Source organism: Colius striatus, chromosome 18 (assembly GCF_028858725.1).
Source record: "Colius striatus isolate bColStr4 chromosome 18, bColStr4.1.hap1, whole genome shotgun sequence".
NCBI classification, from domain to species: Eukaryota; Metazoa; Chordata; class Aves; order Coliiformes; family Coliidae; genus Colius; species Colius striatus.
In genome coordinates, this window is record NC_084776.1 from 1,544,867 (window position 1) to 1,559,666 (window position 14,800).

At 54.4% G+C, this 14,800-nt stretch overlaps 1 protein-coding gene across 4 annotated transcripts in view; it reads left to right on the forward strand.

The window, feature by feature from the left end:
* Positions 1–14,800, forward strand: part of SLC39A11 (solute carrier family 39 member 11) — a 75,040-nt gene that overhangs the window by 10,454 nt on the left and 49,786 nt on the right. For all 4 annotated transcript variants that reach the window (XM_062010802.1, XM_062010805.1, XM_062010803.1 and 1 more), the window contains exon 5: positions 13,206–13,350. In XM_062010802.1, the coding sequence (XP_061866786.1) occupies positions 13,206–13,350 (145 nt within the window). The remainder of the gene's footprint in view (positions 1–13,205; positions 13,351–14,800) is intronic.

The window sequence follows — 14,800 nt, forward strand, 5'->3', positions numbered from 1 at the left end:
GAGCTGCTGGGTGCTGCAGCCCTTTGGAGTGCCTGTGCTCTGGCTGCAGCAGAGCACCCATGTTGAAGCTGTGGCTTCCAGAAGCTCCCTCCCTCCCACCTTTTCCAGATCACTGCCCTTAAATGCTCCTCTGAGCAAGTGGGAACACACCAACATGATACTGGTGGCATTGGGGAGTTGGTATGGGCAGGGAGGAGAAATCAAGGTGTCCATGGCAGGAGGCAAAGCTCATGTGCTCACCCATTTCCCATTAATGCCTTACTCCTTCTGCTCTCTGCTGCAAGATGTCCTCTCAGCTCCACCAGCATTACACTAAATAGGATAATGAGGCTTAATCAGCTTCAATTCCTCTACCTCTAGGCTTCCTTTTGCTGAGAGATGCCTGTGTGCAGGAAGCAGCTCCATCCCTCCCATGGTGGTGGGTGCTGAGCTCAGCCAGGGACCCCGATGGGTGCTGTGCTGTGGGGTCTGGGGCATCCCTGAAGCCTCCCCTGGGTGAGCTGCTGGCTGTTGATGAGGGAGGGAGAGGAGATGTGGCAGGAGAAGCAGGAGTTAATGTATAACCCAGCAGGAGCACTGATGGGCCATTACTCAGTTATAACTAGGAGCCTGCCAATACTTGCCTTGCAGAAGGTGATCAGGGAGGGGAGGATGGGGCTGGGGAGCCAGGGCTGGGATTCTGCCCTGGAAATACCATCTCCAGTGCATTGCTAAAGAGTCTTTTTTACTTGTCAGCTAGATAAAGGCTTTGTTGGGCTTTTTTCCCCAAGTACAGAGCAAATCAATAAAGCCACACATGGACCATTCCTTAGATTTAGGACAAATAGTAACCAAAGTGCCTTTTGGAAGCCTTTTGCCTGAGCTGGTGCTTGTGCCAGTGCTGCAGGAAGGAAACCCCTCCCTGGGGTCTGGGCCTTGCCTTTCATACCCCTTTTGAAATAGTTTGGGGCTGTGGTTTGCAGCTGCATAACGGTTTCCATGGGCAGGCTGAGGATCTAGGAGGAGCTTTCTCCCTGAGAGGGGTGTGAGCCCCTGTGCCTGGGAGCTGGGGGAGTGCCCAGCCCTGCAGGGATCCCAAAGCCCTGGAGTTGAGGTGCTGTGGGCTGGACAGTGCTGGGTTAATAGTTGGATGATCTTAAAGGTCTCTTCCAAGCCCAATAATTGAGATCTTCATGTGGAGTGGCTGAGTGGAGTGAGGGGCTGGCTGTGGATGCTCATAGCAGGAGGATGGATCCCATGCAGCCTCCCAGCATGTGCCTCCTTGTGCTGCTGCCCTCTCCTGCCTTTGCAGAGGGAGGCTTGCAGGTGTGCTTGGGCTGCATGTTCTTGGTGAGCACACTTGGGAAGGGTTTGAGAAGCTGAGAACAGGGTGTGATGGTGAAGCTGCAGGAGGGGGAGGAGGTTACCATGAAAAGCTGAGGGAGCTGGGACTCTTCATGTCTCCAAGGGTCAGGAGGCTGGAGCCAGGCTGTGCTCAGTGATGGCCAATGACAGGACAAGGGGCAACAGGCACAAACTGGAACAGAAGAGGTTCCAAAGAGACACAAGGAAGGATTTGTTCCCTGTTGAGGTGAGGGAGCACTGGCAGGGGCTGCCCAGATGGGCTGTGGAGGCTCCTTCTCTGGAGACATCCCAACCCAGCTGGATGAGTCCCTGTGTGCCCTGCTCTAGGTGCTGCTCTGGCAGGGGGCTGCACTGGATGAGCTTCCCAGGTCCCTTCCAGCCCTTGTGATCCTGTGACCATTGTGGCTGCATGCTTATTCAAACAGGCAAGTTCTCTCTCAGGGCTGAACCACAGCTGGATTAGCCCATGGGAAGCATCTTTTGTTGGGGTCCCAAGGCAGTGATTCCTCACCCATCCCTGGTCTGAGCGGGGTAACCCCGTGGGGGCAGTGGGAGGATGTCAGGGATGCTCCCAGCCCAGTGCTGGCACCCACTGAAGGTGGAAAGCTTTGAACACTGCTCTCCCTCCTGATTTGCATGGAGCTGGGTTTGGTGGGTTAATTCCTTTCCTGGGGCAGTACAGAAGTGCTGTGTCTTGTGGCTGGGGTTGGTTTATAGTCGGAATAAAGGTTCCTCTCATGCAATTTGCTGATTCCCCTGAGACAGGCCCATCACAAGTTCCCATTCCTAATGTGCTTCTTCCTGTTCATCTGGGACTCCTAGAAAGTTAATTAGCTGCACATCCTCATTGCTAAAGCAGGTAGAGGCTTTTTTCCCCCCTGCTTCAAGCACTAACCAAGGGACACACCTGGTTGTGAGCCACGTCTGCCTCCTGCCCTGTGTCGCTGTTGAGAGTGGGACTGGATGAGTGTGTGGAGCAGCCCAGGGCCCCAGGGGTGGTGCTGTGGCTGGCACCTTGCTGAGATGTGGGTTGGCCCACATGATGTGGGGAAAGTGATCAAGTTGAAGGGGTTCCTGGGAGGTGGTTCTGGTGGTCTGGGGCAGGCAAAGTGTTTCTGCCCTCTTTTTGCAGGCAGGCTGTGTTCAGCCTCTGCTGGTCCCTGCTCCTGGCAGCCCTGGCTCCTGCTGCTTGTGAAACCTTCCTGTGGCCTCCTGGTAAGGGCTGAGCTGGGATGCCAGGCTGCAGGGAGTGGGAAGGGGCAGGCAGGTGAATGCACATGCTGCCCTGAGGGAAGGGCTCAGCACCTTTCAAGGTGATGCTGCCCTGAGGGCCAGGCAACCCCTTGCACACCCCTCAGCACAGTGATGTGGCACCAAATCCCACCCAAATGGGGGTTTTCCTTCTGCAGGAGAGGCAGCATTTGCCTCCCAGGGTGGGTGAGGCTGGAGCACTCTGACAAGGGCTCTGGTGAGCTGCAGCTTGGCCTCTGCCTCCTGCCTTTGCTCTGATTTCCTTTGCTGAGGGGAAACAAACAGCAGCCCTTCTGTTTGTTTTGTTGTGTGGCATTCTGACCCTTTTCTGGCTCTGCAAGGAAGGAGGGATCCTGCTCTGACTGAGGAAGGGAAACCTTTTTTGGGAGCCTCCTGAGGGAAGGCAGCAAAGGCTTCTGTTGGGAAAGCTCCTTCCCCTTCAAGCCCTAAATAAACAAGAGTCCCTGGGCATGAGTTTTATTAACTGAGCAAACAAACTCAACTCCAATTCTTCCCCTCTGCCCTGTCTCAGGGATTTCAAAGGTGACACACAACCCACCCACGGGACCCTCTGCAACCAGCTGGTCAGAGCCTGGCTTCCCCCAGCCAGCCCCCAGAAACCCCTACAGGTCTATTCACAGTCTGTTTGCCCCTGTGCTGGGTGGGAAAGCTGCCTCCTGGCCACCTGCAGGGGTCTGGCTGATTGGAATGCAGTTGTTGCTAGACAGGGTGACATAAAACCCCCCTCCCCAAGTTGTAATTATCCTAATTTCTAGAAGAACCCCATTTAGTTTTATTAATGGAAGGAAAGAGTTATTTACTTCCACAGTGCAATTTGTCAGCTGCTCTTAATTATAATTCTCTCTCTCATTATGCATTAAACATTAAAAAAACCCCAACAAATCCATTTGCAGCCCCAAAGCTGAAGAGCAGAGCTGCTCTGGCTCCAAGGCAGGCATCAGCTCCCCTCCCTCCCTCCTTAGGCTGATGGGACAATGCCCAGCTGTGCTGATGTGGCTCTGTGGGCTGACAGTGAGGTCCCAGGGCAAGGGAGGAGGTGAAAAAACTCCTGCTGTGGAAGAGCAGACAGTGAGACAACCTGAGCCTATTCTTCCTTCAGCCAGCTCCTGCAGTGGCTGCTCGTTTATCCACCTTTCCCCTCCCTGTTAGGTACCTGTGGTAAAGCAGCTCTGGCCCCACTGGCTCCCTCCCCTGACTGAGAAGGCTGGTCATGGAACACGAGGCTTTTCCTCCTCCTTGGCTCATCTCTTGGGGCTTGGCTCAGAATTGGGAAAGAGGAGAAATGCTCCAAAAGGCAGAGCAGGCTGCAGCAGCAGATTTCCCCTGGCTGGCCCTGCAGGGAGGGATGTGTGGCTGTGTTGGGGGGTTCAGCTGGATCCTGGGCAGTGTCTGGCCTCTGGGCTGATTGAATTTGAGCACTCTTTCTTAATTTCAGTTCTAGCTGTCAGAGAGCAGGAAGCAGGCAGGGAGAGAGAGGCTGTGGGTGCTGACCTGCTGCTGGCAGCTGAGAGCTGGCCAGAGGGGATGGGGATGGGCAGAGTGCCCTGGGCTTATCCCCATGTTTTGAGGTGAATGGGTTTTGAGGTGGATGGTTTGAGGTTTGCTCTGGTGAGGGGAGCCTCTGAAAGCTGCTGGTGATGCCAGAGAATGGAAGCTGTCTGCCCTGGGCTGAGCTTGTCCTGTGCTGTCAGGCTGAGCAGCTGAGGGAGGTTTCTCCGTGGGCACAGCGAGTGCTCTGGGTGATTCCTCAGCTGTTCCTTGATCTTAGAAATCTGCCTTTGAATTCACTCATAGCACAACCCCAAATTAATGCCTCCACTGTGAAAGGGAAACCTGCCATTAAAGTAACAGAGAAGCAGGGAGTGGGGTTGCAGTTGGCTGGGTGCTGGATGTCAGGGAGAGGAAAAAGCTGCTCTCACACTCATCAGGGAAGACATCAGATGCACAGATCTGTAACTGCAGCACAGAGCCAGCCTCCTCTCAGGGTAAACTCTGACTCACCCAGACTGACTTGACATGCTGGCTGCTTCCAAGAGGAGCTGTGAGGAGTTAGTTTTGTGCCTCTCCCCTTTGTGTGTCCCCAGAGAGGGGCGTCCTGGCTGGGTAAGTCACTGCCTCGTGGTGCTCTGAGCCTGCCCCTGAGTGCAAACAGCTCTGGGGGTGGCTGCTGGGCTGTGCTGTAAACCAGACCTTTGCTTTCCATCCACTGGCACAGCCTGTCTTATTAATAAGCTGATGACCTGCTGGGGAATTGGGGAAGAAGGTGGGAATTGGGCTTGTTGGTTCCTTTCTGCTCAGCCTGGCTCAGGCTCCTCTGCTGCTGTTTGCACCCTGTGGGTGTCTCTGTGTTTGCACCCACCCTGGGCACGTGGCTGTGGGGTGGGTGGTGGGTCTGTGCCCATCTTGGGGGTTGCATTGGGCTGTGCTACACTCAGGGTGTGAAAATCTTGGTGGTGTCTTTTCCTGTCTCCCCTCATCGTGCTCTTAATTACCAGTGAGGTGGTGAAAGGGATGTGACTTTAATCTGCTGTCTGCTGGCCTCAGAGCTAATGCAAACTGAAAACCAGACTGGCCGAGTCTCCTCTTGGTGTTCCAGGCCCTTTGCAGGCTCAGGAAGGTGTCTTGCCATTGCTTTGCATTTTGTGAGTCTGTTTTTAAGGCCTGCCAAGACTTTATAGGTGAGGGTCACACTACACCTACAAGTAACTGCTATGAGGGATGACTTCAGAGCTTGATTTGTGGGCTTTAGGTTATCTTGGTTGGAATCCAGCACCTGAATCAGTCTTGAAAGCCCAAGGGGAGCCCTGGCCACGGGGTTGGCTGCAGGGGAGGCAGCTCACAGCCCAGCAGTGCTCTGTGGGACAGTCCTGAGCTGCCAGAGCAGGGGCAGTTCCTCAGCTGCCTGGTGGTGGTGGTGAGGAAATGCCTTGTCCCTCATTGCAGCTCTCTTGTGCAATGAATTAACAACTACCCTGCAGTGGCTGAAGAGAAGGAAGGGCCTCTCCTGTGCATTTATCACACTGTGCTGCAGGAAGGTGTCAGAGGCACCTCTGGCTCCTGCAGAGTCGGTGTCTCTCCTGGGCTTTGCTGCTGGTTTGGTACTTAGGAGATGTGCAAGAAGTGGAAGGGAACAAAAGAGCAGAAGCCTGGTCCTTGGGACTGAGCTGGGGGCAGGCTGGGTTGCTGGGGGGGGTGAGGTGGGGAGAAGCCCCAGCAGCTGCCAGGACTCACCCAAGTCCCTGCTGCCAGTTGCAGCTCTGAGGGAAGCTGTGTCTTGGTGTAACATGCTTAGGCAGTGCTGGCACGGGGTGGCTGTGCCTTGGAGGGGTGATGGATGGTGAGCTGAGCCCTGCTCCATCCCTCCCAGGAGTCCTGGCAGTTCCCTTCCCAGGGCTCCTGCCCATCCCACCCCACAGCTTTGTTCCCCCTTCCCATGAGTGGAGCTGCAGAGGGCAGATCATCACCCAGCAGAAACCTGGCTAAAAACCAGCCAGTTAATTGAAGTCTTGCTTGCCTTTCCCCTTACCCTTGCAAAAGCCTTGCATAATAAAGGACTGTAAAAATACATGTTGCCATGCTACAAATACACAAGGTGGGGAGGGGGCAGGGAGAGAGAGAAGAGACCAAGCCAATCTCCGTTAGACTTTAATAAGCATGAGGAGGGAAAGCTCTTGTTAATCCCATCTGAGGCTTAAAGGTTTATTGCTAACAATTAAAATGGCATCTGTAGTGCTGCCTGGATGCCACAGAGCTCTGGGCTGTGTCCTGCAGCAGAGGCTGGGCAAGAAAACATCCCTCAGGCTGTGTCTGTCCCAGGCCAGTGACCCAGCTGCTTTGGGTGAGCAGCACTTCTGTGCTCAGAGACTCCACCTGGAGCAACTGGTCTAGTTAAAAACGAATGTGTTGGTTGTGTTTGGAGGTTTCCCCAGGCTTTTTGGTGGCCAGGAGCTTGGTGACTGCAACTGTTGTCTCCTGTGGCTGTGGAGATGGGTTTTGCCTGTGGCAGCAGTTTGGAGGTTGGGTTTTTTCTTAGCAGCAGAAACATTCCCTGGGAGGGGAGGGGGGGGTTGTTTTTGCAGTGGCAAAGGTTACACAAACTCTCCTCTCTGCCACTAAAATGGGGCTGTTGCAAAACATCACGTTTTGTAACAACCCCCCTGGGTTTCCCCAGGGGCCTGGGAAGGGCATGTGGGTCCCTGTGCCTTCCCACACCCCCTGCCAGCAACATTCCTCCTGTGTTTTTCCTCCCTCCTGGAAAAGCCCAAAGCCCTAAACGTGCCAGAGAGAAAAATCCCAATGTTTGGTTTTGATATGAACCTTGATTTGGCCAAAAATAGATGGATTGGATTGGCCTGTGTCTGTCTGGGGCAGCCTCTGCTCTGGGGGTCCAGCAGTGCCATACCCTGCCATCCTCTGCTCGAAGGGCTGTGGGATGCTTTCCCCTCCCTCCTCTTGGAGAGCAGATTTGGAGACTTTGAGGTGGCTTTTGGTGAATCTGCTTTCTTCCTCCCCAAGGGTTTTGCCAGGCTCTGTGCTCCAGGGTTTGCTCAGCCATGTCAGATGATGAGCTGTGGGTTTTGGCAAGGGGATGAGGCAGCTCCTGTGGGAGCTCCCTGCTCTGAGGTCACACCACAGGACACCCTGGCTGTCCCCACGCTCCTGGTGACACAGAAGGGAGGTGACTGATTGCTCCAGCCCGTCAGCAGGGGCTGTGATTAAAGCCACTGCCTGCAATTGTCAAGAGTTATGAGTTATCCAAGTGGCTGATAATTAGCAGCCAATAAAATGTACTTGCAATAATACTACATTAGTTACAGATAAACTGATACACCAGTCTTCCTTAATATTCACTTAAGCTTCCCTGTTTGCAGTTATTAGGGGAGGGCTGTGCTGTGGTGCTGCTGCCAGCTGCACTGGCAGGATGCTGAGCCTGGGGTGACCTGCTCACGAGATGCTGCCTTGTCAGAGCTGACATCTTTGCCTATGGATGAACCTGTCCTTCCCAATTCCCATGACAGTGCTGCCATAGCTACGAGGCTCCTGCCTGCTGCAGCCAGGGCTGTGTGCTGGGCTGGGGGAGGCCAAGGGGCTGGAGCAGCCAGATGGAAGATGCTCAGTGTGGGGAGCAGGGAGTCCCTGGGCCTCTCCCTGTGCCTGCTGCTGTGGCTCTGGCAAGGAGTCAGTGATCCCAGGGCAGGCAAGGAGGCTGGGCTGGGGGCACATGCACTGTGGGGAGGGCTGAGGTGCTTGGTGTGTTGCAGGATCAGGCCCTTAGAGTCCATTCCCCTGTGGGAAATGGGGTTTTGTGAAGATGCTCTTGCTTTTAGCATGGCCAAGGGCTGGGGTCTGCACTTGGGCTGCACCAGGCTGGGGCAGAGGGGCTGCAAAAGCTGCCTGGAGGGAAAGGCCATGGGGGGCTTGGTGACAATGGCTGAAGAGCCAGCAGCATGCCCAGGGGGTTAAGAAGGCCAGTGGCATCCTGGCTTGGACCAGAAATAGTGTGGCAGCAGCAGCAGGGCAGGGATTGTCCCCTGTGCTGGACCCTGGGGAGGCTGCAGCTCCAGGGCTGGGCTCAGTGCTGGGCCCCTCACTCACTGCCACAGGGACACTGAGGGGCTGCAGAGCCGGGCACAGGGCTGGGGAAGGGGCTGGAGCACAAGGGGCTGGGGAGGAGCTGAGGGAATGGGGGTGTTGAGCCTGGAGAAGGGGAGCCAGGAGCATTCTCTGCAACTCCTTGACAGGAGGCTGCAGTGAGCTGGGGGTTGGTTTCTAGGGGAGGGTGAGATTGGAGCTGAGGCAGAACTGTTTCCCTGAGAGGGGTGTCACCCCTGTGCCAGGCTGCCCAGGGAGCTGGGGGAGTGCCCAGCCCTGGAGGGATCCCAAAGCTGTGGAGCTGAGGTGCTGAGGCTCAGTGCTGTGCTGGGCAGGGTGAGGGCAGGGCTGGAACTGCAGCAGCTTCAGGGGCTTTTCCAGTCCCACCATAGGGCTGGGCTGGGCCATACTGTGTCCCCCCAGGTTTTTTCCCCAATTCCATGCCAATGGGTGCTCTCTGAAAACTAAATGCTTCCAAAGGGAGCTCTCTTCATAGGCAGTCCTGTTCCAGGTTTTCAACAGCAGTCTCAGTGCTTTGTGGCTGCACAGCCCCTGGCCCTGTCCCAGAGCAGTCAGGCTCTGTGCAGAAGCAGCAAAGCTGAGTGAGCAGCTGATGCACAGAGCTCACCACGAGCTCACCAGGACATGGGGGGCCACAGAGTCCCTCCCCATGGGCTGAGGACCTGCAGCAGTTTGCCTTCCTCTCCTTGCTTCCCATCCCTCTTTTCTTTGTCTCGTCTCTCTGTGGCCTCTGCTCTGTTACCACTGTCTCTCTTTTAATAAGTGTGAATCGGGAGGCTCTGGGCACTGCCAGAGGAGCCTGTGATTGTCTCTTGGCTCTGAGTGAGCCCCTGCACAAGTCAGGTACATTTTTAATTTGATAGTAAAGCTCTTCTGTTTCTGTTTCCCACTGAGGTGTGTTCCACTGCTGGTTGAGGTGTTCTAGCCTTTGTTCCCAGTGGCTTTGGGGAGCCTCTTCCAGGGCATTTACTGGGTGAAAGCCAGCAAGAGACAGCAAAGAACAGCAGCATCACTGACCTTCCACACAGGCAGCTCCAGGTCTGGGGCTGAGTGACCTACCCAAAGCCAGCTCCAGGTCTGGGACTGAGTGACCTACCCAAAGCCAGCTCCACGTTTGGGACTGAGTGACCTACCCAAAGCCAGCTCCAGGTCTGGGGCTGAGTGACCTACCCAAAGCCAGCTCCAGGTTTGGGGCTGAGTGACCTACCCAAAGCCAGCTCCAGGTTTGGGACTGAGTGACCTACCCAAAGCCAGCTCCAGGTTTGGGGCTGAGTGACCTACCCAAAGCCAGCTCCAGGTCTGGGGCTGAGTGACCTACCCAAAGCCAGCTCCAGGTTTGGGACTGAGTGACCTACCCAAAGCCAGCTCCAGGTCTGGGGCTGAGTGACCTACCCAAAGCCAGCTCCAGGTCTGGGGCTGAGTGACCTACCCAAAGCCAGCTCCAGGTTTGGGGCTGAGTGACCTACCCAAAGCCAGCTCCAGGTTTGGGACTGAGTGACCTACCCAAAGCCAGCTCCAGGTTTGGGGCTGAGTGACCTACCCAAAGCCAGCTCCAGGTTTGGGACTGAGTGACCTACCCAAAGCCAGCTCTAGGTCTGGAACTGAGTGACCTACCCAAAGCCAGCTCCAGGTCTGGAACTGAGTGACCTACCCAAAGCCAGCTCCAGGTCTGGAACTGAGTGACCTACCCAAAGCCAGCTCCAGGTCTGGAACTGAGTGACCTACCCAAAGCCAGCTCCAGGTCTGGAACTGAGTGACCTACCCAAAGCCAGCTCCAGGTTTGGGGCTGAGTGACCTACCCAAAGCCAGCTCCAGGTCTGGAACTGAGTGACCTACCCAAAGCCAGCTCCAGGTCTGGAACTGAGTGACCTACCCAAAGCCAGCTCCAGGTCTGGGGCTGAGTGACCTACCCAAAGCCAGCCCATCAGCTTTTGTCATTGCTGTTCATTCCTTTGTTGTCCCTCATTAGTGAGGGAGTGCAGATTATTTCTCAGGGGTGTTGCACACTCTCCATTTCTTCTGCACATTTGCTTCAGTTCAGTTGTCAGCTTGTGCAGGAGGCTGGCAGGGCAGCAGGATGCAATCCCTGCCTCACCCCTTTGCCCTGCAATGCCAGGGTGATGCTGTGGGTGCTGGGTGCTGCCTCTCCATACGGCTTCATTCAGGATTGCTGCAGCTTTTGGGTGACAAGAGCAGCATGTGCCATGGAGGAGGGATGCTGTGCTGTGTGGAGTGGGCTTCTGCTCTCTGTAAACATGCTTGTTTTTTCCTCTTCTGCTTTTGCATGTTGGGCTGTGACAATCAAACGACCTTTCTGGAGTAGCTCTGTGAGCAGAGCCAAGCACACTGGGGACTCCCACAGCCCAGAATAGTTTTGCTCCAAGATCTTCCTGTCCAAGGCTCATCCCATTTTGCTTTCTCAGTAAACGAGCCCCTGTGGTTATTTCAGTTAATGCTAATTACTGGCACGAGCTAATTAACGTGGGTTCACTTTTCCTCTTCTCTTTCTGATGCCTTTTTTAACCCACTGACATGTTCCAATTAAGGGACTCACGCAGGGACCGGCCCCAAGTGACTCAGAGCGATCTCAGTTGGGGTGCAGCGTGTGCTTCACTGTAGGGCACCCCTGTTGTTTGCCATTGCCAGTGCTGGGGATCTGTGGCTGCCATCAGGGACATGGCCTGACCTTCCAAGGAGCATCTGCAATGTCTTTGAGTTTGCCCCTGTGTCAGCTCAGCTCCCACATCAGTAAGCATCTGGTGTGCTGAGGGTGGTGGCACATGCAATAGCCGTGGGAGGCTTCTCATCAGGCCTGCAGACCTCGAGGCAAGTGGTCTTGACCTCGCAAGGACCTCGCTTGTTTGCATCTGTGGCTGTGTGATGGTGACAGGGCATGTGCTGGAGGTCACCCTCCTGCTCCTACAAGGGATTTCGCCTCGCCTGGCTTGCTGTGACTTGCAGAGTCCTGCGGGCTCTGGCTGTGCCCTGGGCTCGCTTCTCTGCCTCTGCTGACAAGACCCTGTTGAGAAGCTTTGGGCTGGGGGAAAGCCACCAATCTGCTGGTGGCAGAGCCTGCAAAGCTGCTGTCACAGTGTTTGTAGCTTGTAAAACGCTGGTAGGAGCCATGTGGAGGGAGAACCTTCTGCTCTGGACAACCTGGCGCTGCCCACGGCCGGGGCGAGAGGGCTGGAGAGCCCTGTGCAACGCTTGCAGATCCTCCCTGTGGCTTTGCTTCAGCAGCTTCCAGCTTCTTTGCTTCTCCATGGGTTGGTGTTTTCTGGACAGTGCTGCTACTTGCTTTCCAGAGGTGAAAACCCCTTTAGCTTCAGCAGGACTGGATTCTCTCCTGGATATAGGGAGATGTGTGCCAGCAGCGAGGTGAGCTTCCATTCTTAATCCCTTCCTGCATTGCCCAAGTGGGGTTGTGATGCTGAAGTTCCCCCTTCCCTCACTGTGTCACATCACCCAGGTTTTGCTGGAAAGTTCTTGTATTTGTACCTGCTCTTGCAGCTGCTGCCCCTGAGGTGAGCTGCAGAGCTGCTGCTGTCTGCCCTGGGCACGGTGGTGGGGGGTGGGTCTGCCTCCTCCCAGGGGGATTTAAACACAAGCATTTGTAATTGCTGAGTCAATGGAGGTGAAAGCACCCTGGTTAACCTGCAGTAGAGAGCAAGCAGCAAATATGTGATTAGTATTAATAGCAGTGGTCAGACTGTATTATGCAAATGATGGGAGACTAGACGAGGTAGTTATTCATCTTTAACCTTTGGTGTTGTTTAACATGACCTTACCTATGGAGGCTGTCCTCACCATCTCAGGCTGTTCAGCACATGCTCATTGGTTCTGCTGCCACTGATCCAGCAGCTCATGCCATGTGCCTGGCTGGTGATGCTGGGTGCAGCCTGGACATCCCTGCTGTGGATGCTCCCAGCTGCTGTTCCCAGCACTGTGTGGAGATGAGGACTCGGGGTCTCGCTCCCTGTGGTGTGGGTTGAGCTGATTGTGGTTTGTGATTGTCTCTGCTTACACCAGGCTCTACTCTGTGGGATGTGTTCCCTCCTCTCAGCTCTGCTGCTACACCTCTGCTCCCTGGGGGCTTTGTGTGTGTCTCTGGGTGGGTTTGAGCAGCCTGGAGACATGGAGATGCAGACCTTCCTGCCCTGTGTCCAGCACTGGGGGTGAAAGGCAGGGTTGCCTCACAGGGCTTCTTTTTTTGGCTGATGCAGATGAAGGTTTGGCACATCCTCGAGTTGCAGCTGGTTTTCACAAGCTGTGTCCAGGTTGGCAGGAATCACTCAGGGGAGCAGCATGATCCCTCTTGTCTGCTCTGGTTCCCTGCAGGCTTTATGCATAGCTGGACAGGGTGGTTCTGACTGTCCCTCTGCTTTCTGGAGGTTACAAACAGTGTAGGAAAATATTCCAAGTGAGTCTAAAGTTTCATCTGGCAGCTGGATGAGTCCCACTGAGCCAACACTGGGTGGTTGTGTCACAGCTGAGGCTCAGATGGGTTTGGTTTTGAGCAAACTATTTCCCTTGCAAGCTTGATCCATGGTGAAAGAAACAATACCCACTGCAACCAAACTCCTGCAGAGGCCAGGCCAGCAGCTCAGCAACCAGCAGTGACAGTCTGTCCTTGTCTCCTGCAGCTTCACTGTGGAGGGAGTTGCATGTATGGGATTGCATTTCTTTGTGTTTCTTGCTGTTAATGCACATGAATTTTGGCTTTCCTTCTTTATCTCTCTCTTACTTCCTGGCCACCAGCTCCTCCCAACCCTGGTTGTGCTGGAAAGGCACGTTTCAATCTAAGCAAGCAGCCTGGAGAGAGAGGGGAACAAAACCAGCCCCATCTCCGTGCAGCTGTGAGAAGCCGCCGTGCCACACGCCCCATCGCCTTCCCTTCCACACAGATGCCAGAACAGGCCCTGAGCATGAGGCTGGGAGGTGTGGGAAAAGCCTGAAGTGTCTGTCTTGCCTTGCAGGGTTTCAGTGGATCCCCCCACGCAGCCTTTGCCTTGAGCTGCGACCAACGAGCTGGGAAAGAAAAACACGAGCACGAGTCTGCCCATCAGCTGGACTGCAGGAGCGAGCTGTCCATCAGGATAGGTAGAGCTGGGCTCCATCCAGGCAAGCATCCTGTCATATACCAACTGCAGAGAGTGTGGGGGAAATCCCCCTGGTAAACTGGCTCCTGGGCTGTCACGTATGTGATTGAAATGGGATTGGTTTTGACACGCTGCATGCCAAGTGCACCTTCTCTGCCCTCTCTGGCTCTGGCCTCTCTCGCTGCCTCTTATTCCAAGAATCATTACTTCTGTTTCTCCTTGAGTTCTCCAAACCACTTGCACTTGTCTGTCTGTGCCCATGAATTATTGATAATTAGCTCTCTCATTCAGCAGGGAAATGAAATCATCAGCTTGGCTCGAGACAGGTTCATTTCCAGCGTGGGCACAGCGAGCGCTGACCCTGCCCTTGCCAAGCTGAAGGTGCCCCGTGACACTGGCCCTCCCTAATTAGAAACTGGGGCTGACATTCATCCTGCCACTGCTTTTGGAGGTTAATAGAATTGCAGCTGCCAAACCATGCAATTAAATGTCTCCCTGGCAGCAGTTTCCTTCTGGAATAGATTGGCAAGAGAGAACTGCTGAGTCAAGGTGGTGGGACGTGTGCTGAGGCTTCCCCGGGTGCCTGTGGGATGTGGTGCCCACCTTGCCCTGGCTGTGTGGGGTTTCATCCTCCCAGGCAATGCTGTTTGCTCTGCCTCTGCTTTGACAGCAGCTTCAGTGAGTTAATCTTACTGCTTCTCAGCTTTTTCTTGGTTGGAGAGACAGTTCTGAAGGAACCATCCTCCTTTTAGCCAGGAGTAGTGCTGGCCTCTTAAACCAGTGCACCCTTATTTAGCTGCACTGCTTCATTGAATGCTTCAGAAGCTGCTTCACATCCACAGGGTTTTTCAGGCCTTTAAATACCAGCTGGGATTTTCCCAAAGGGATGGAAGGAACGTTTGTGCTCAACTCCACGGGCTTTGGGTCATGCACGTCTCGTAGCTCCTGGGGAAGCACAAGCAGCCTACCCTAAGCCTGCAGGCTGAGTGTTGCAATGTTGTTATCTTTGTAAGGTGGAAGTTTTACACCCCAGGTGCAGTTTACTCTTTTTTTGTTGAAGAATAAAATGAGTCAGCCCTGCAGTTCACAGCAGCTCAAACTGCTGAGGTTTCTACACCTTCACCATCTCCCAGTTGCAAACAGTAAGAGTGCAAATGGTTTTGAGGATAGGAGCTCTCCATTCCACTTGGTTGTTTCTCCTCTCTCTGGGGGAATGGTATTAGGAATCTATAATCCATTCATTCTTGCCTTTTCCTTGGTGTTTTTCACAAGATACCTCAAGCATTCCAGGCAAGCAGCTTTCCCCAGCTCTGGGTACTGCTTGGCTGTGCTCTGGGGGATGCTCTGACAACATAACTGGGTATTTTCAAAGCCTAATGGGTACTAAGTGGAATATTTCAGACTTAATCACTGTGGAATCATTGACCCTTCCTTTGTATTTACTTGTTTTTAAAAATCACTTAAAGCTGTGA